This window comes from Abramis brama, assembly GCF_963993115.1.
Source record: "Abramis brama genome assembly, chromosome: 2".
In the NCBI taxonomy this organism is placed as follows: Eukaryota; Metazoa; Chordata; class Actinopteri; order Cypriniformes; family Leuciscidae; genus Abramis; species Abramis brama.
The window spans coordinates 12120190-12142038 of NC_139964.1; the positions used below are offsets into that span (position 1 = coordinate 12120190).

Consider the following 21849-nt stretch of genomic DNA (forward strand, 5'->3'; position numbering starts at 1 on the left):
ACCTCAGTATGGAGATCCTGAAAAAACGGTAAACCCGAGTGTTTATCTATCAATCGCTCATCTACTTTACTTTTTGCTTGAGATTCCTGCTTCTCGGCCGGCCATTCAATATTTAATGTGGCGACGGCGCGAGATATAACCTCCAATAGCTCCTCATACTGTGGTGATTGGGCTGGCGAATCACCCACATCACCACCTTCGATGCTGAGCACATCAACTTCCTCAGAAGAAGATAAGCCCAGCATCAAACCCTCGTTTGAGGCGGAAGAAGCCACGGAGCGGGCTTCCGGATCCGGAACGTGAGCACTAGAACTAGGGGATGAGGGCTGAGAAAGGGCCGAAGCCGTCTTAAACCCCTCCCCTAGATCCATCTGTGATCCCAACGAGTGAAGCCGCCGGGTTGCCTCGGCAACTGCTGGACCCGCACCGCGTGAGGTGGCCGCTTTGATCAAACAGCGCCAGCCGGGAGCGAAGCATTCTAAGAGGCAAATGCTCACAATGCTCACACTCAACCCCCTTGAGGGCTGAGTGAGCATGCTCTGCTCCCAAACAACTAACACACAGATTGTGTGAATCCCCGTCCAGAATGTAGCGAGGACAGGGATGAACACACTTTCTGTAGTCTCGTTGTTGACTCGCCATTTTTATATATATTGTTTCTATGGGACATACAACACCAAATAAGACTTAGACAGAGAGCGCTTTCTGAAGATCAGAAAGCTGACAGCAGCTGTGATGCCGGCTCCCTTTATAGCTTCCGCATTCCGCCGGCACACGTCACGGGATGACGTTGCACCAATCAGGATTGAACTAAGTTGCACATGTGACTTCAGGAGCACTGACACTGAAGGGATTCCCCAAAGTGTTGTCATAGCGACACAGCCAGATGATTAACAGTAAACAATTGCAATATAGCATTTTTTATGAATATAAATGGAATATGATTCTATAGTTCAGGTTTAAGCACATAAATAATAATAAATAAATAAATAAAACATCTGATAAATGAACTGAGTATCTACAGAACATGAGTGAACTCAAATGAAAAACAACAATCGAGTCGTGAAGCAGTGAGTCTTCCTCACAATATATTTATGACTGAAATCATGCATGTACAAATCTAAATCTGGTCAAAGAGCATCAGGATATTCAGAGAGATGAAAACATTAACAGCTCTGGATTCTCAAGTTTCATGTTTCTCATCATGGCTTTGGTCGAACTGCTACTAAAAAAGTCTTTATTAACTATGCGTGTCAAAAGCTACTGCGTTTGAGTGGAAACTTTACAGTGTATTCTAGAAGTGTCTCTCAGGGGTTTTATTTCCTGTCTTCACCTCGACCTCAGATAAACTGAGCTGACAAACTATTTTAAACGTGAAAGAAGCAACATGAGCAGCACTGGAAACTCTAAAGTGTCTCATGATTCAACAGACAGCAGGACGTCTGTACATTAATGATAACAAGTGATGATCTGTGATCTGTGTTATAAAGCACTAGTTGAGTCTTGTGTGGTAAATGACCGTGGTATAATCAGAGTGAATCTCGTTCTTACTGACAGTGACTGAAGCTTCACTGAGAGACTCTTCATGCTTCTGGAAACTGACAGACGTGTACAGGAGCTCATCAGAGGGGATTGTGGGTAACTGAGTGGACTGAACTGAAGTGTGTGTGTGAGCGTCACCTCGTCTCATGTGTCTTAATTTACACACAGTCAGAGTGAATCCACCAATCAGCAGCAAACTCACACACACACAAATAATGATGATCATGGAGGAATCTGAAAATAAAACATACAATAAATAGAAAGCAAGACACACGTGAATGAAATAATATCTGCACAAATATTCAAACTGACGACAATCAGGTCCAATTTACATAGTTAACATGAATAAGATGAGCTAAAGTGATGTCTAATCTGTAAACGCAGGACGTTTACACTAATAATTTCATGGTCATTTCTCAATATAAAACAGATAAAAACAAAGTAAATAATTAAATAGCCACAAAACCAGAAACAGAGGAGCTTTATGTTCAAGGTTCAAGGGTCAAGGTAGTTTATTTGTCATTACAACAACAAGTTATCTAAGCATTTCATTACATAACTTGTTATTGTAATGACAAATAAACTACCTTGAACCTTGAACCTTGAACATAAAGCTCCTCTGTTTCTGGTTTTGTGGCTATTTAATTATTTACTTTGTTTTTATCTGTTTTATATTGAGAAATGACCATGAAATCCAACTCAGTGTGCTTTTACAGTATATCCAACATAAATATGTTTTAACAGTTACGGGTTATAAATAAAGAGTATAGAGCAATTGTGAGCCAAAACAAATACAAATATACGCACTAAAATACAATTAATTATATAATTATATACATATAAAATAAAAATGTATTAAATAAATTATTTCAAAAAGATGTTAGTAACATTTGTTGATCACCTGGCCAACATCACTGAGGGAGTTTTCATGCGCAGCTTCATTTATTCTATTTTTACTTATTATTAAAGTTACAGTAGAAAGAGTGTGTTTCAGTCTCTCGTCTGCAGATCTGCACGTTCTGCTTCATCTCTCTCTATTGAGTCTCGTGTGGTCTTATTGTGGGTTTCCTTAATAAAGAACGCTAATTCTTCACATCCAAATTAAACTGAGACTGTAACGTTTAGTCAGGCAGGAAGATGACGAGAGGCTACACGGATCTAATATGCAGCACTTTTAACTTTAATATATAAATCTAAGCAAAAATACAACGAGCAGATAATCCAAACGAGGCAAAACAAACAGTGTGCGCTATACACAAACAACGGCAGACAAAGATTTCATCGCCTTCTAATGGACTGGCAGCAGAATACAGCGCTTTTAGTCGTTTTCGTGTGAATGGGGATCATTTTGACAATGGTGTCATATGTACACGGAAAACTCTGATTTTAAGCACATCGGTGTCATGTAAACGTACCCTAAGAGTCCATGAAAACTAAACTGAAACCAAAACTGAACGTGACAGACTCCGAAACTTCAGCTCGTTTCTGTGGTTTTGATCTGGAATAAACACAGTCTGTTCATCAAACACACTAAACACCCCTAGTCTCTTTAGACCAGGTGTCCAGTCCTGCTTCTGTCCTGTTTAGCTTGTCGGAGGGGGTTTTCACACTGGGCAATCCTGCACTCGGGTCAATATAATGGGATTTATTTATTAATTTGGTGCTTATATATGCAGCAGAATGAATGACACTTGCGTCTGCTGTGTGTGTGTCACATAAAGGTGGTTTTCTGCTGCTTGCAAACGGACGTGCAATGTGTTTGTAAAAGGTTTTTTTATGCATGTTTGGCATGAGTTTTTGTCGCATTTACACTGTTTTGACCAGCAAGAGTCACCAGTGTGTGGCGTTTCGAACGCTTTGAAACAGTGAATCCTTTTGCGAAGCAATTAGTTCAATTGATTCGAAACTTTGAAAAATTAAATACCCTTCAGGTAGTCTCAGGTTTACCCCGATGCGCTCCCGGCTCCGCATGACAGCACACACATTACCAATTTTTCATGCGACCCGTGCCCCGTTTCAAACTAAACTGCAGTGTGAAAAAACCCAAAACTTGTATAATAATCCTGGAGATCTTGATTAGCTGGTTCAGGTGTGTTTAATTAGGATTGAAGCTAAACTCTGCAGGACAGTGAACCTCTAGGAATCAATCACAAATAATATATAACCAAAATCTGCCACAAACACAGACTGTAGACACTTTTGTACCAGATATGACTGTTTGTCTCACTTACCTATAATATGAAGATGAACAGTATTAATAATGGAGTAACTGTACGAGTCTCTGTTGATCCAAACTCCACATAAATAAACTCCTCCATCATCTGGAGTCACAGCAGAAATTCTCACAGTCATGAGTTTATTATGTCTGCCATCAGAAACACTGAATCTTTCGGTCTTCTTCGAGGTGCTGTAAATCGTCTCAATAGAGTCTTTTCCTTCTTTGAATATTATCTTGGGATCATTAATATGATTGTGTGAATATTCACAGCTGAAGGTTGCAGTTTCTCCAATATTCACTGTCACTCTCTTTGATACGTTACAACAGGAATCTGTGATTCACAAAAATATATATTTTTTCTAAATGTAAAATCTTTGAAATGTTTTTTCTACACAAAGACTTCTTAAAATGACTGACCTTCTTCCACATTCAAAGTCATATATTTACGCCACTTGTGAAGGACTTCAATTGCGTATCTTCCAGCATCATGTTGGTTCAGTTCTCTGATGAAGATCATGAGTTTTCCCTCATTGTTTTTAAACAGTGTGAATCGTCCTTCATTAATCCATTTATCATGTTTCGTATCATTTATTATTGTTCTCCACTCAGGTAATTTGGCCGTATATTTAGCAGAGTAACTGAACCAATTCTTCTGTGAATCAACAAGAAGACTTCCTCCAGAATATCCAGTGACACTGACGCATCTCACTGCACCTGTCAATCAGATTGATACTGTGATCAGAAACCTCATGAACAGAAAACAGCATCATTACTGCAGTGATGAAAGAGAAAAGCTCTGACCTGAGATCAGGGAGAAAGTGAAGAAGATGAGGAGGATCTTCATTGTGAGTTGAGTTCAGTCTTCTTTATGCTGAATGTTCTCTGTGTGAATCTCTCTGTCTCTACATCTGTCTGCTTTAGTTCCTTCCTCTTTCTTCAGCTCTTTATCAGTAATGATCAGCTTTACTGGCTCCTCCCACCATCAGCACTGACTGAATATTACATTAATCACACTGAAAGAGCGCCACCTAGTGGAGGATACAGTGTCTGATACTGAGAGCTCATACAGGCTTCATCTTCTCTATAGAAGGACGAATGACACTGAACATAATTAATCTGCATTATTCAAATCTTCCTCTAGAGGGCGACAGTATATTTATGTAAGGTGTCTATAGGTGTCTATGTAAACTTAAGGGTCAGTGCGACCGCAAACATTGTGATTGTAAGAAAAATGACATTTCTTTTTCTTTTCTTTTTCTTTTCTTCTTCTTTTTTTTTTTTTTTACCAATTTACCACAGAATTCCTCAAGTACACCATTAGCTTGCATATCGATATTGATCTAGGTGTTAGAGGCTGATTTCTGCTGGTTAGAAAAAGGCCTGTATGATTTAGTTATAGAAATAGTGTTGTGACCATATATATCCAGCAGAGGGACATAGAGATCCATCATTGTTTTTGACCAACTGTGACCAACTGTTTCTATCAAAACGTTTTTGATATACACTAAAACACACACACACAAAAAAAAAACTTTAGAGAGGTTGTATTCACAAAATATTTGATTAAATCAACCAAATGTAAAAAGTGATTAACTTTAGAATAATACATTATTTTTAAAAATATGTAAATAAAACCAATAGCAATAAGCAGAACTGTGTGTTTTTGTGTGTGTGTGCATCAGTGCATGTGTGTTTTTGTGTGTTTATTAAATTATTGAAACAACATATAGTTCAAAATATAGCACAAAACATAATTCACACATCAGGAAATGTTGAGATACAAAGGCTGATCAACTCAGAGAACATCTTGAGTGAATTCATGTCTTTATTACATAGCGTTATCTTCCTGTCTCTCTGGGAAATCGAAAATGCATCTGATACTTTTGTTTTGACATTTATACTTTGAGGTTTTGACATCTCTATCAGCTGTAAGAAACAGACATGACCTGCAGGATAAATACATTATGCCTATAAAAATTATATCATACGTTTACATTTTTCTAAATGCAACTGTTGTCATATGAACTTCCATAAGTTGTGTAACTTGTTTTGCTCTAAGAAGTCTTCAGATGTCTTCAGATCTGAACATCTCATTCAGAGGATCATCAGCTGAAGTCTGAGTCTGATTGATGCTTCTGTCACTTTAACAGGCAGTTCTGGATTCAGCACCACGGACAGCAGCTGTCAATCAGTAACACACAATAATGAACCTCATTGGCTCTCGCACGTCAAGCAAACTTGCTTGAGCTTCCATTTACCACAACTGATGTGTGAGTTTATAAATGTTTATATGTGAATAAAAGCCTAAATTAAATCTGTTCATCATATAAAGTGATCGAGTCTCTTATAAAATAAACCGCTAAACCGCTCAATTCATATGGATTAGTTATTAACTTTATTAACTTTTTGAAGCATCACAGTGTTAGTGGCATATGTCAATGGAGAGACAGAAATCGCTCAGATTTTAGTACAAATATTTATGATATGAACGAAAGTCTTACCGGTGTTGAACGGCATGAGGGTGAGTAATTAATGACAGAATTTTCCTTTTTGGGTGAACTAACCCTTTTAAATACACAAACTGGACAAACATTGAAATGCTGAGACTTGTTTTCATCTACTTCCATTGCTTCATCAAATCTTCCCCTAGAGGGCGAAAGTATAATTTTCATGTAAGTTCACTCCCTAGAGCCTGTATAAAAAGATGCATCTGATACTTTGGGTTCTTCACATTTTTATCACTTGTAAGAAACATTAACATCTTTTTAGGAGGAAACAGACCAGATCTGGATTTGTTTGGATACTTTATGCATAAAGACAATAATAATATGAAGGTTTGATGTGGATTCAGCACCTCGGACAGCAGCTGTCAGAGGAACATCAGCATCACTGATGACAGGTGAACTTGAGTTTTTCTGCTTCCTTCCTTTCATCTCTGATTTAGTCATCAAAAACTGCAATCTGCACGGACAAAGGCTCTATGTACTTATTAAATTAGGTCAAAGTTTCATTCCTCCAATGATTCACTCTTTCTTTCTGAACATGCAGGAGGCGAGTAAATCTGTGCCATTTACATTTCATGATTTCAGAACACAAAGAAAATTATGTTCTGTGTCAACTACCATACAACACAACTACATAAAACCAAGAAATGTCATGTTTAGTCATTGGAATTATAATATCAATAGAACATGAACTTCTATCTGCCACTAAATGGAGCCAGAGGGTTCAATAAGAGAGCTGTGTGTGTGTTTACTGAAGGTGCTGTACATCTATAACAGGGTTTCTCAAACTCGGTCCTGTAGGGCCACTGTCCTGCACAGTTTAGCTCCAAGAGCCCAACTAAAGCAAACACTGATCACCGTAATGGTGACATGAAACAAAACATTCCATAAAACATTACCATCTAAACTTCTGTTAAATCTAAATGAGAATTTTTGTAAATGTATGACAGAAATAAAGTCCAACTGGTAATAATAAGTGCAATAATGTGTAAAGGTTTGAAGTCAGTTGTAGTTCTTGTGTTTCTCTTTTTTCTGTTCTTGTTGATTCTCTTTCCTTCAATGATTTTTATTAACATTATATGCCATCACTAATGGCTAATCATCACTTAATTAATCATTTAATTATCTCATTAACTTCAACACTGCTTCTGTGTTCATTTTAACACTCTGTAGTTATATGTACACTGTATATGTACACTGGGGAGTTTGCTGTGTATATCCTGTTTTTCTCACACCTGCAGGAGGCTGAAGGGTTCCAGGGTTTGACCCGCAGAACATAAACAGAGCAAAAGAAAACCACAAGCTGAAGAACATCTCATACTGATGATCTTTATCACACTGACCTCAGTATCAAACCACCCTGCAAACACAAAGACATTTACCAGTCTTTTTATCTTAGAAAAAAAAAAAAATATATATATTTTTTTTTTTTTGATTATTTAAAATATTCTTTCAAACATTTTTTTACATGAATGTACAGACTCGTCATTTCACTGTTTATCGTCTGATTTCTATCTCATACATATCATAAAACAACATCAGAAACTTACATTTCACATTCAGTAATTCTGTTACATCTATATCTAGATGGACAATTATGTTAGTATATTGTATACTATACGAAATGCACTAAACAACAAATGCATGACATTTAATGGATTTTTACGGACATTGTTTGTCATTGAATTGTGGATTTGATGATTAGATTTCAATCTTTTTTGAAAGAAAATTGTCAAATCACAAATGGATAATTTGATTGCCCTCTGCTGGCGTTCAAGAGCACTCGCAGCTTAACGCCAAATAGTGTGAGAAATAGTTTTGAGCCTCTGCTTCCTCTATTATTTCAGATAACCTGGAAGAGCTGAGATATAACAATATATATATATTTTTTCATATATTACAAATATATTTTAAATTAATTAATTAATAAATCATATATTTAAAATTTTGTTGATCATAAACATTTTTCAGTCTTTTCCTCAATTCATCACTTTCATTAAATGTTGAAGGTGAATTACTGAACGATCAGCTGTTAGTCTTTATTGTCTTCTGTCTCTCTGTTCAGTCTCATGTGTCTCTCTGTGGGTTTCCTGAGTAAGTGTGTTTAATTAAACTGAACTGAGACCCTCAACCTTCACGTTTTCTGTGGCTTTGAGCTGGACGGAAAAAACTGTCTGTTCATCACGCAAACACAAAAACACCTCCAGTGTTCATGAGAAACTTTAAGACTAAAAATTGGCTTTCTTTGCAACAATAATGTGTTTTGGTAAACACTGTTAACCCCCTGGGGTCGACTATCGCGCCGGCGCAGTGCAAAAGAGATTCAAAATACTCTGTTGACTTTGATCTTGCATACAAGTTTCTTACATCAATCGATCCTGTTAAGTGTGTATTTTTTTGTGTATATTCACAAAAACAAAGTGTTGTGCTTTTTGCCAAATAAAGAAAAATAAACATGATGCGAGTTCTGCCTTCTCTCTGTCAGTGAAGTCTATTCCGAAACGCGTCCGAAAATGAACTGTAACTCAGCGAATACTCAGTCAAACAGGCATACAGACACACAGGCATGAAGCTTGAAGCTCTTCTTTTAAATTAAGTAATTTTTATAAAAAACAAATATTCTCAGTTTATGTAATCTGTATGAAAAGAGAGAGATGTCAGTCGTTCTCATCTCAGCTCATTATGTTTTAATGTGACTCCGCCCACGGAGAGCGCGCACTATTCAAACGCAAATGATCTGAGGCATCCATGCAAACCTGTGAATGCCCACATCAGCTGGATAACACACACCGCGAGTTCACTTTCAGACTCATGTACTTTACGATGCTGTGAGGAATAATACTATCTTAATAATAATCCTGGAAAATTTACCTCAGAAGTGCTAGAAGTTTCATTTCGAGGAGCAACGGATCCAGCTGAGGAATAGGTCAGTTCTATATTTGCTTTGTTCTAATCACAATAGTGTCTGTACGCTGTGTGAATGAATGAATGAACGCACAGATGTGCGCTGTTGTGTAGCTACTACAGCTGGCACAAATAGGCCTACTGTTTAAAAATGAATCGCGTTTTTGTGTGTGAATGAATGAACAGCTTTCACCAAACTCTACTGCTATACTGAGATGAGTAAAAATCGACTACAATAATTGGATAGATTATAAAGTTTTTACTGTAAAATACTGCCACATCAAATAAGCTTATAATGTTGCCAATTTCTGCTCATATGTTATATATATATATATATATATATATATATATATATATATATATATATATATATATATATGTCATATATATATATATATATATATATATATATATATATATATATATATATACTATGTTTTGTCAAAAATAAAGTCATCTAAGATGTTATGTAGTGTTTGTTCCAATGTAGGCTATATTCAAACTAATGAATCCTTTACTTTGAATTAAGAATGATAAAATGTATACTTTAATTTTTACAAAGAAAGATTACACTGGAAATATTGTTACAATTTTAATTGTTGTTGTAATTGTATAACCTTTTATACAATTAATAAAATGGCAAAAAATAAATAAATAAATAAATAAATAATAATAATAAAAAAAAAAAAAAAAAAATATATATATATATATATATATATATATACACACAAGGATAGATGTAAACAAAATCTTAAAAGGTAAATATAAGCCTTCTCTTTAAATTATTTTTATTGCGTTTTATTAGTGACACATTTGGGTAGAGAATATATTCCAAAACTTTCTGAAAATACAGTATGAGAACAATTAACTGTCACACACATTAATGAAAGGCTCATTATGTATGCAGCCCCATTATGCGGGCCCCATTGTCTCCTCAGGTGTGAACTACTTATTATTCATGATGATGTTGGATCGTTTACGCCCCTGCGCATATTGCCAAACAAAAAGTGTCTTACAAAATGTAAATCAATGTATTGTTTTATGTGAATGATTAGGCAGGATGATTTTCACATCATTTTGAAGAAAAAACTCTAGGCGTCAAAATGCATATTCAGAAGTCTTGTGGACACATATTTAGTATGTGTTTTGTGGCCTTATTTCAGAAACTTTCGTTTTTAGTTTTTTCAATAACCATGCATAAACATCATTCTCTCAAAAATACAAACATGTACATACATACATGTTGCTCATATATTATGGTAGCCCTGTTTGTGCTAAATAGAGTGTAATTACACTTTTGCCATTAAAGCAACACTAAGTAACTTTTGCTCTCGGGCTCCCCCTACAGTTGGGAAACAGTATTGTCTTCTACTACTGTCGTAAAATCTGTCATGGTTACATGGTTAACACGTGCATTTGTTGACAAGCCGTTACCCAAACTCTGCAGAAGGAGTTCTCACGTCTTGGGCAGACAGCCTGCGTTGCGTGTGAAATGTCTTCAACCCAGGTACAGTGGCATATTTCAGCATGTCATATGAATATAATTTCATGGGTTTTATTTTTTTCAAGCGCCAAAAGATCGCGTAGCTCACGTCAGCCTGCAGTCATTAGGCTAGTTAGCCTACTTCTGACTTTTTTTTTTGTCCGTTGCTGCTTTGGCCATGGGGCTGTTTACACCTGGCCACTTCATGCGTTTTCTCAGATCGGATAGCTATCTGATATATCAAAACGATTCCATTTACACCTGGTCACATAAATGTGTTTTTGCGAAACGGATTTAAATCCGATATTCAATTCCCGTGATATATATGCATGTTTATTGGAGTGCACGTCACTGAAAGCAACAGATACGAGCGGCATTTTATTGATCATCAGCTAAATTTTCAAAATCAGAGAGCGCAATAAGAGAGAGCAGCAACAGCCCTGGTAAGATCATTTCATTTATTTACTTTTAATGATGATGATTGTGTGTTAAGCGTCTGCGACTTACTTTCACTTTGATTTGCGATAGTTTGCACGTTGGCTTGATGAATACATAACTTACTCAGCTGCTCATCTGCGGTGATTCCAGTAGCGTCGTCATATCTGGCTATCACATTACATATAGCCTATAACGCGTGTATTTATTTATTTTTTTAGCATTTTTGGGAGGAGTACAATTTACATATGTGGTTTCAACAACCAGATGCATTTTTACACTTGTCCAGTTTCATCTGGAATGCGTCTCAGACCTCCTCCTGAAGTGGTTTTGAGCGATCGGTTTCAAATCCGTCTTGAATGCGTTTCGGAGGACATTTACACCTGGTCTTTTCACGATCGGATAGCTATCCGAATTGAGAAAACGCATGAAGTGGCCAGGTGTAAACACCCCCAAAAACATACGCATGAAAGCCGGAAAAACAAACGCTGGTTGGCCTCTCGCGTGCAAATTTGACGAAGTGGTGGGGGAAGTGACGTATGCCGTAAAGCAGTCGAATTTTGTAGTTCTTTTTGTGCTCGGGTAACTACCCGAACCCCGAAGTTACATAGTGCCAGTAAAAGCGATACAGACCCCGTCAGGCTATGGCAGACGTGTCATTCAACCTATTGTAAGTCCATGTACCATCACAAGGGTTTTGGAAATATATTTTGAAGGTCAAAAAGTTACATAGTGTTGCTTTAATATGTTTATAAGCAACTGAAAAAAGCACAAATGTCAGGGCATGTCAGAACATCTCAAGGACTCCAAAAACACCTCAGACCCCAGAGGGTTAAACAAAAACTACACCATAGTGGCGGATATCCATCACCAACTCGATGGTGGTGGAATGGGCGGAGTGGGATGCATTGATGGAGCCGGAGGAATAAAGACCCCCAGTGGAGCAATAGGCGGTGCAGTCCAGGACAGAGCCGGAGAGATGCAAGACCAAGGCGGAGTCAGAGGCTGGAAGACCAGGGGGACGCCACTGGAACGGAGGGACAAGGACAAGGCAGAGTTTTAAAGATGAGGGACCCCGTGTGAAGCTGGAGGGATGGAGGTGACGGTGCCAAGAAACTGGTCAAAACCAATAAAGGTGGTGGAGCTAAGGAACTGGGGGAACCAGTGAAGGAAGAGAGCCTGGGAACCGGATGGGTCCAGCAAAGCAGGAAACTGAATGCCAAAGCCAAGGTTCAAACATTCAAAATGAGCTGATTTATATCCTCTGCTGTGTCTCATCAAGCAGTGAGATGATTGACAGCAGCGTATTCACTGTAATCCTTATTATTCCTGAAACTGACACTGTCAGGACAGTCAGATTTCTTGTGGAAATTCACCACTGCGTAATTCAGATCCTCAGCAGATGTGATGCAGCGCTGAGAGTCACCAGTGCCTTTCTCAACTGTAGCAGAGGAATCAGAGGGGCTTGTGGGTAATTGGGCAGTGGCATAAACAGTATTGTAAGGATCAGAGGGGTTTGTGGGTAATTGTTTGTGAGTGTCTTTAATCTCCTCATAATCACAAACAGTGTGAGAAACCTGTGGAGAGACAGAGAAATTATTTACATAAATAAATATTATCAGGATTGAAGGCATTAGAATTCATTGTGATTATGAATAAAAAATAAACATCTTATTTTATACAGTAACTGGACTCACCACTTCATGTTTTCCTGGTCCAGTCTGAGACGACGAATCACCACCTGCCAAAAACAAGCATTCTAAATTCAATATTCTGCATTTCAACACTGATATCTTGTGTACATTTTTTCATACATCATCAAATATCTGTATTTTGCTCACATCTTGTTGTAGCCAATAGGTGGCGACAGAATCAAAGTGGGAAAAAAGATCAACAAATCTGTGTTTTAAACTCAGAGTTTCTGAATCTGAATGAGTTTTACCTCGAGAATGACGTTTCTTACAGAGAAACAGGAATAAGAGTCCAGCGATGATCAGAACCAGAACCAGAGGAACGATCAGAGAAGAGCCTGAAAAAACAGGAGAAATAATCAGAGAATCTGATCATCTGAGCTAAATATCAGATCATGGGCGTAGCTCGACGTTTGGAGTAGGATTAGCCAGACCGTGATACTGGATTCACAGGTTTAACATTGTACTTGCTCAGTTGCATGTGTAGCTGAATGTACCAGCCAGTTTGTCCTAAATACATTTTTTGGACCCTATAGGCCAGTGGTTCCCAAACCTGTCCTGAAGGCCCCCCAACACTGCACGTTTTCTTTGTCTCCCTAATCAAACACACCTGATTCAACTCATCAGCTCAATTAACCCATGTGATAATGAGCTGATGAGTTGAATCAGGTGTGTTTGAGTAGGGAGACAAAGAAAACGTGCAGTGTTGGGGGGCCTTCAGGACAGGTTTGGGAACCACTGCTATAGGCTGTAACACAACATTTAAAAACACAACATTCTTCACTCAGTTTAACACGTTTTCCACCAAAGTTTGATCTGGCACCACAAAGAGGAACTGACCCAGCAAAAACGACGCTAAACCTGCACCGGTGATGGTTTAAAGAGACAGTAACACAACGTCACACACTGTGAAAACCCAAAAAACATCCCACAATATTTTGCTATTGTGGATGGAAGTGCGGTATCCTACCAAGTCAAGAGTTATACGTTATAATGTCTTTCAACCAGCGAATTCACTGGAAGTCAAATATGTAAACAAGAATGATTGGGTTATTATTATGGTTGTTGTTGTTAATAATTAACGATTTAAATTTTTATTTAAATTAATAAAATATTACAATTATTTAATTTGGAGGTGAAATATCATGTCTTTTTATGTTTAGTAATATATTTCAGCCACTAGGGGGCGTCAGGCTTCCTCAAATGTTACACCCATTGATCACGTTTGTATTTCAGCTCAAGATCACCGGCTGATGTGGACACACCTGTGAACGGTGAAGTTTCGACTGATGAGGAAGAAGAAGCAGATGATGATGGTGATGATGAGGATGGAGATGGTGATGATGGAGAGGATGAGGATGATGATGGAGAGGATGTTGTTGATGATGATGATGACGATGTTGTTGTTGATGATAATGGTGATGATGTTTCAGGAACTTCAGTATATAAAACAATAAAACAATGAATTTCTAAAGAATGTTTTTTTCACACACAGAACTCGACATCTCTTTTCTCATGATTTCTTACTGATGTCATTCTCACACTCATTACCCAGAATTCATGTTTGCTGACACAGACACAGAATCGTGAGCTGTTAGTTTGAGTTTCCAGAACTGAAGCCTGTGGTTTCACGCTGAATAATACAGTATAGCAGAGTGACTGATGAGCACTGTTAAACTGCATTAACTGGAGCAAAAGTGTGGTAAAAGGACTCATTGTTTCACACAAAGCTGCACTTTTACCTTCATAAACTGCACACATATAAACTGTAGTTTGTTTTTATACTTCCTCTTTTTAACTGTTTGTGGTTTTGCTTTGTTGAACAGAAAGAACATCCAAATTAATAATAACCCTGTGGTTAAACCGGCTTAAACATAATCAGCTGCAAACATGACACGACACACAGTGATCTGCATCCGTACCTGTAATGCTGATCAGGACTCGTGTGATGAAGATCTTGTGTCCTTGATCAGACTGAACTCCACACCAGTATTCTGAATCTTCTTCAGTCACATGACTGATGCTTCCCGTCAGGAGCTGTTGTCCTCTGTCATCATACAGCCGGATCTTTCCCTCATCCCTCCATCTTCTGCTCTCCTTCACAGACGTCTCTTTAGCACAGAGATCAGCTCCAGATCTCCAGCACAGAAACTTCACATCACGAATGTGGGATTGTGGGTATTTGCAGCTGATGTTCACAGATCCTCCTGCAGAAGCTGATAGACTGATGCTCTTCACACAACAATCCTCTGTTTAAGATCCAGATAAAGTGCAGCAATGTTACAATCACCAGATATATTCATGGATTCTGTCAAATAATGCATAAATGACTGAAAGCAGCTCACCCTTCTTAATGTCCAGATTAAACTCAGAGAAGAAACTGTAATCTTCAGAAACTTTGACTATAATCTTATATTCTCCAGAGTCGTTCTCATTCAGATCTCTGATAAACAGAAGTAAGAGTCCTGCAGATCTGTCATCATGAACGGAGAATCGTCTGTCATGTTTCCATTCTGCTCTTCTGTTAGTGTTTATTACAGTAAAACACTGATCTGCAGTTTTACAGACGTCTATCACAGGATTCTCTTCTTGAATCTCATATTTGTAGTTTATAATGACGTTTCCTCCTGAATATCCTCTCACTGTCCTGATTTGTTGACCTGTTAAACACAAACCCAGATAGTTTGTCATTTTGTTCTCAATATAAACACATTTATTTATTTCTTCATCATGATCATCATGAGTTTGAGGGTCTCAGTTACTCACCTGTTAAAACCTTCAGATTCACTTCAGTGCGGGGATCTGTTCCTGATTTTATATCAACTCCACACTGGTACGTCCCAGAATCCCGTTCTCTCAGATCTCTGATGGTCACAGTGAAGACTTCTGAACTTGTGTCGTCATACAGAGAGAATCTATCATTCTTAACCCATTTATCTTTCTCATTAGTCCTGATTCGATCTCTGCACACTGACCCCTGTTCTTTACAAATATACTTTTTATTGTCTGTATATCCTTCATCATATTTGCATGTGATCGTGACTCCTCCTCCTGAATATCCTGTCACACTCATGGAGCTCACGACACCTACAACAAACCAGCATTAAAACACTTTAATTTACACAGAAATGAACATTATTCAACAGTCAATAAAACAACATGAACTGAAGTTAAAGACTCTCCTCATCAATTCTGTGCTGTTGTTCATGATTTACTCTGAGTTCAGATTCTTACCAGGAATCATCAGCAGAGTGAAAGTCCAGATGATCTTCATTCTTCTCTCTTATTAAATGATCTTCTCTGTTGTTAGTAGATTCAGTTCTTCTGAAGCTCTCGATGTGTGTTCAGAAGAGTTTTAAGTGTTTCTTTCCTGGTTACATGTTTAACATGAAGAGCTGAATGTGACAGAGACGCCCACTTCCCCTGAGAGAGAGAGATAGAGAGAGAGAGAGAGACTTTGACTTTTAACCCCCTTTTATTACAAAATATTCAGGGTTTAACTAAACCTTACATAGATTTAAAAAAGTAATTTAAAACACAAACATACAATAATAAATAGCACAAAAAACCAAGCAAGACAATAGCACAATTAAATATAAATTTGCAAAGCACCATCAAAATCAGATTCACATATGCACTGGTTTACTCCCCAAATGTGATTGAAAGTCTCCAGGTCTTTAACCAAGTTATAGTATGCATATTCCACCTTTAATCTAGTTTTAAATTTAATCTAGTTAAAATTAACATTGCATCAGTTGTCCCAACATTATTTATTTTGCTTTTACGTGAAATCCAAATTCCCATTTTTGCTTGCCCAAACAAAAAATTAAGCAAAACATGGATCTGCTTTCTATTTCTGCTATACTTTGGTCCATAGATAAATAACATAGGTGAAAACACTTCTCCCAAAACTGTACACCATTCTTCTAATTGAGAAAATAAAGGCACAAGCCTCCCACATTGAAAAAATAAATGAAAAACAGTTTCAGTCATCCCACAAAAAGGACATCCCTCCTGAACCTGTGGATCGAGGTGTGCTCTGTATCTGTTTGTAGCTATTAACCCATGCACAACTCTCCACTGAAGGTCTCCAGACCTTTTTTCAATGGGAGGCTTGTACAAGGCCCTCCAGCAACCCTTCGGGGAAGAGCCTGATCCGAATAGCTCTTGCCATTTTGACTCTTTAACTCCTCCTAAAGAGTGAGAGTGTGAAACTTTTACACATGTGACGTACAGTGCTTTCTTCTCAATTTTACTGAAACGGTCCAGTATAGGTGTCTTGAAGGTCAACAAAGACCTTCAAAGAGTTGTGCATTAGGGGTTCCTCCCTTGACCAGAGACCTCCCTCATCCGTGATGTCTCTTGAGATATTAAAAGTCCTCCAGGCTTTGAACACTGAATGGTAAAAGGAAGTTAGTCCAGTCAAATCAACATTTTGAATGTCCAGGAGAAACAAATGTTTATCCAGCCCCATCCCTCCTGCTCTTCTAAGGAGGGCACAAGCTACTCCAGACCAGCTGACATCCACTCCGTAGAGGAATCTTTTTACTGTCTGTAGTCTGAAAGTCTTAATTCTGCTTTTTATATCCACTAGTCCTTGTCCACCTTCTTGTCTTGGCAGAAACAAAGTTGATGCTTTTGTCCAATGATTACCGGACCAAAAAAAGTCTGTTAAACGTTTTTGGATTTTTCCAACCAAATCTTCAGGAGGTTCCAGAATGTTCATTTTGTGCCATAGCGTTGAGGCTACAAGGTTGTTGCAGACCAGGGCTCTTCCCCTATAGAATAACTGTGGTAGCAACCACCGCCAGGAAGACAACCGAGCACACACCTTCTCCACCAGGCCCTCCCAATTCTGTCTCTTGTAATCCTCCCTTCCTAAAAACACCCCCAAATATTTTAAACCAGATTTTCCCCATTTTAAATTGCCTGGGAGAGCTGGAGTGTTGTGGTCTAAACCACACCACAATGCATCACTTTTTGCCCAGTTTACTCTTGCAGATGAGGCTTTACCATAACTTAATAAAATCTCTTTCAAAACCTGAACATCTTTAACATCCCTTAAAACAACAGTAATATCATCAGCATAAGCTGAAACTTTTACATAATCATTAAAAATAGCACCTTGTACCTTCAAACCCATTAAACTCTCTCTCAATTTACATAGAAGAGGTTCTATAGCTAAGCTATAAAGCTGACCAGAAATTGGGCATCCTTGTCTGATACCCCTCTGTACCTTGACAGGGACACTCAGGCCTCCTGCTATCTTTACCATACATGTTGCATTATTATACAACAACTTTATCATTTTCCTAAATTTCTCTCCAAACCCAAAAGCTTCCAATACTTTAAAAAGATATTGATGATCAACACGATCAAAGGCTTTCTCCTGATCAAGTGACAGTATTCCCACATCAATATTATTACACATTGCATAATCAATGACATCACGTACTAGATGCAAGTTATCAGCAATACATCTGTCTTTTGTACAATAAGATTGATCTTTGTGTATAATTTTGAACAATATTTTGTTCAATCTGTTGGCAAGGCACTTTGATAAAATTTTATAATCAGTGCAGAGAATTGCCAAAGGTCTCCAGTTCTTTAGCAGGGTAAGATCACCTTTTTTTGGAAGCAATGTTAAAACAGCCCGTTGGCAGCTCTTAGGTAGAAAACCAGTACGATTACATTCATTGAGCACCTCAAATAAATCAGATCCAAATGTTGTCCAGAAATGCTTATAAAATTCACCAGGAAGTCCATCTATGCCTGGGGTACGACCCGACGAAAGACCCGTTACGGCATCACTTAATTCAGCAAAAGTTAGTCCAGACTCCAATGCAATCCATTTTGTGTTGGAATGTCAATGTCCTCAGGTGAGTATAAATGCGAATAAAACTTCACTGCTAGTCTGCGCATTTCCACAGGTTCAGATGTACATTGTCCATTGTCATTCTTCAGGTTATACATTTGGTTAACTTGTACACTCTTACGTTCCAGATTGAAAAAAAAAAGAGGTGGGACTGTCCATATCCTTTATAGATAAGAATCTATTTCTCACAAGAGCTCCTTTAACCTTTTCATTTAAAATAGAGCTTAATTTTAATTTCTTCTCAGACCACTCATGTACATTGGAAGAAAGATCTCCTATCATGTTTTTTTCAAGGGCAATGATATCTCTTTCAAGCCATTCCAGAGACTGTTTAAAAAAAAAAATTAGAATGAGATGTGTACTGCTGACAAAAATCCCTTATGTGAGCTTTACCTACTTCCCACCAAAGAATAACATCATCAAATCTTATTTTCTCTTTTTTCCATGTCTCCCAAAAAAGTTTAAAAGATTCACAAAAACTCTTATCTTTTAGCAATTTTACATTAAAATGCCAGTAAACACTTCTGTTTTTCTTAGAATTCAAAGTACAATCAATAGTGATTAATTTGTGATCAGTGAAAGATGTGGGGACAATGGCTGTATGAATAATTCTACTTTTCATACTATTTGATAAGTACAGTCTATCTAGCCGTGCTGCTGAAATCCTCCCATCACTAACCTTTACCCATGTATATTGTTTAACAGAGGGGTTATTTTCTCTCCATATATCAGTAAGATTAGAGGTTTTAAAAACATTATCAAGTACTGTAGATGACTGAAAATGGGGTTCTTCTCCATTTCTATCAAGCAAAGCATCAAGTGTACAGTTCCAGTCCCCAGCTAAGATAATAAAACCATTAGCTTGCTGCTTTCCTAAAAACACTTTCAATTTATTAAAAAAAAGTATTCTCTCAGCTCCTATATTAGGTGCATATACACTCACAAGCGTAAAGACAAGACCATTTAAATCAACCTTAACTGCTAAACATCTTCCTGGTTCAATTTCACTTTTTGCTAAAACTTTAGCTTTTATAGAGGGAGAAAAAAGAATAGCAGTTCCTGCACTCAGGTTAGTACCATGTGTGAGCACACATTCATTCCCCCACCACAATCGCCAGTCAACCTCATTGTTTGCATCACTATGAGTCTCTTGTAAGAAAATAACATCTAATTTCTTTAACTTGATGAAATTTATCACTGTATCAGCTTTACTCTTATCTCTCATCCCATTAACATTTAAGGAGCCCACACGTATGGTTTCCATAAGAAGGAAAAAAGATAGAAAAATAACAATCAGAAAGAGATGAGTAGCCATAGTAATTAGTTGTATTTCCCTCTTTTCGGTTTCCCTGTCCCTGTCTTAAACTTTTTCCGAATCTCAGTTATATGTTTTTTTAACCTAAAACGTTTCTGTTTTGATAGCTCATCATTATTGCAACTTTTCCTTGCCCACATTACAGAAGAGATAAACTTATCCAGATCTGGGAAAAATTCACTCACTTCTATGCTTCTACCTTTTGTCTCATCCAGAAATGCATTAATTTGTGCCACAGTGTACAAATCTTCTGTATCTACTTTTGACATTTCTGACCCTTCAGACCAATGTCCATCATCTTTCATACTATCATCTGTATACTGAGATAACCCATCTGTATCATCCACCAAGCATTTATCAGCTATTGTCTGAGATACACTCTCGTTTTCTTTTGTTTCCTCAACATCATCATTTATGACAAGCGCAGAACTGCATCCAGCCTTCTCACTACTCTCCACATCCACACCAGCATCTCTTTCACTCACCTCATTGTGCCCGTAGACCTCCTCTAACGGCCTCTTGTTTGGCTTCTTAGGTACTTGTTTATCCTGTTCTGTTGCCGTTTTATCCTCGGTATCACGATGAGCTGATCCATTTTCAGTAACATTAACAGGCAGCTGCTGCTCAACGTCCGCTTTTTTATTAGGACAGGAGAAGCGTTTATGGCCTATGTTTCCACATTCAAAGCACTTTAGATTATCTGTACTTGCATACAGCATATATGATCCATCTCCATGACTTACACGGAACGAGATCTCTAATGTGCGCTCCGTTGAAGTCAGAAACATTAACACTTGTCTCCTAAATGACAAAACGTGTTTGAGATCAGTGTTTTTACAGCCCAATGGGATGTTTCTGACAGGACTTGCGATTTTACCGTATCGGGTTAGTTCTTTAACAATCGCGTCATTTGAGACAAAAGGCGGTACATTGGAAATAGTGACTTTAGTTGCCGGAGCCGTTAAAGGAGTAACGGGCACAAACATTTCCTTAATCCATAATCCATTCTCAGTCACCTGGTTAACTAACTGCTCTGTTTTTAAAAACACGATAACAGCTTTGTTCATACGCAATGCTGAGAGAATATTATCGAAGCCTATAATTTCTCCCACCACCACGAGAACATCCTCCACGCTCACGCCAATCTCAGGTACACACCTGCATCCATTACGCAACGACAGGTGCGAGACTCCCTGTCTAACTTCAGTGGCCATACCGACACGCGACAAAAAGCCGCGAGCGGCTTCAAGTACTCAGTAATCTTAAACAAAATTATTAAGACAATTGAGGGGGAAAAAAGAAATAAGAAAACACATTCAAAGTGCTCAATATTCACGCTCCCTCTAACCAACACACTCACTCGCCCCACTACACTCGCACATGCAGAGAGAGAGAGAGAGAGAGAGAGAGAGAGAGAGAGAGTAAATGCATGATGCACTCCTATAAATGCATGTTTCTGATTGATTAATTATTATACTGTATATTACCAGTGAGAATAACAATTACATTTTAAGATTGGACTTTTAATAATCATCCAAACATCATTAACATGGAGACTAATTTAAGACTCAACACACTTCATTTATGTCTTTAAGTTAAATATAATATCATCAAATATGATTTAAATTAATTCACATTAATAAAACAAACCGTCTGTTGAGTTTTCCAGCGTATCTTTGTTTGAATGACTCTTTTAGCGTCTCCTTCAGTGAATCTGATCTCCACATATGAAACACATCAGATAAAACCTGCTGGAAACCACAAACCATGAAAGAGTGACACTCTTTTCACTGAATCTGAAGTGTGAAAGTCTTGAGGATTGAGACTCAAGCATCTCTGTTTTGTGTTGATCAGTCTGAACTCCTGATATCAGAAGAGACTC

The 21849-nt window shown here is 37.8% G+C and overlaps 2 protein-coding genes across 2 annotated transcripts; both read right to left on the reverse strand.

Moving 5' to 3' along the window:
* Positions 1–661: 661 nt before the first annotated feature.
* On the reverse strand, positions 662–4679 carry LOC311078246 (polymeric immunoglobulin receptor-like). The gene is made up of 4 exons (XM_084106983.1): positions 4562–4679; positions 4178–4474; positions 3774–4091; positions 662–1776 (listed from the first exon to the last, which is right to left on the reverse strand). The coding sequence occupies exons 1-4, from the start codon at positions 4602–4604 to the stop codon at positions 1493–1495; spliced, it is 942 nt and encodes a 313-aa protein (XP_083963109.1). The 5' UTR covers positions 4605–4679; the 3' UTR covers positions 662–1492.
* A 5265-nt stretch (positions 4680–9944) lies between these two features.
* LOC311077660 (polymeric immunoglobulin receptor-like) lies at positions 9945–16066 on the reverse strand. Its single transcript, XM_084106242.1, has 8 exons — positions 16012–16066; positions 15544–15864; positions 15123–15437; positions 14700–15026; positions 14043–14213; positions 13029–13115; positions 12784–12827; positions 9945–12663 (listed from the first exon to the last, which is right to left on the reverse strand). Exons 1-8 carry the CDS (start codon positions 16049–16051, stop codon positions 12364–12366), a joined length of 1605 nt encoding a protein of 534 aa, XP_083962368.1. The 5' UTR covers positions 16052–16066; the 3' UTR covers positions 9945–12363.
* Positions 16067–21849: the final 5783 nt, after the last annotated feature.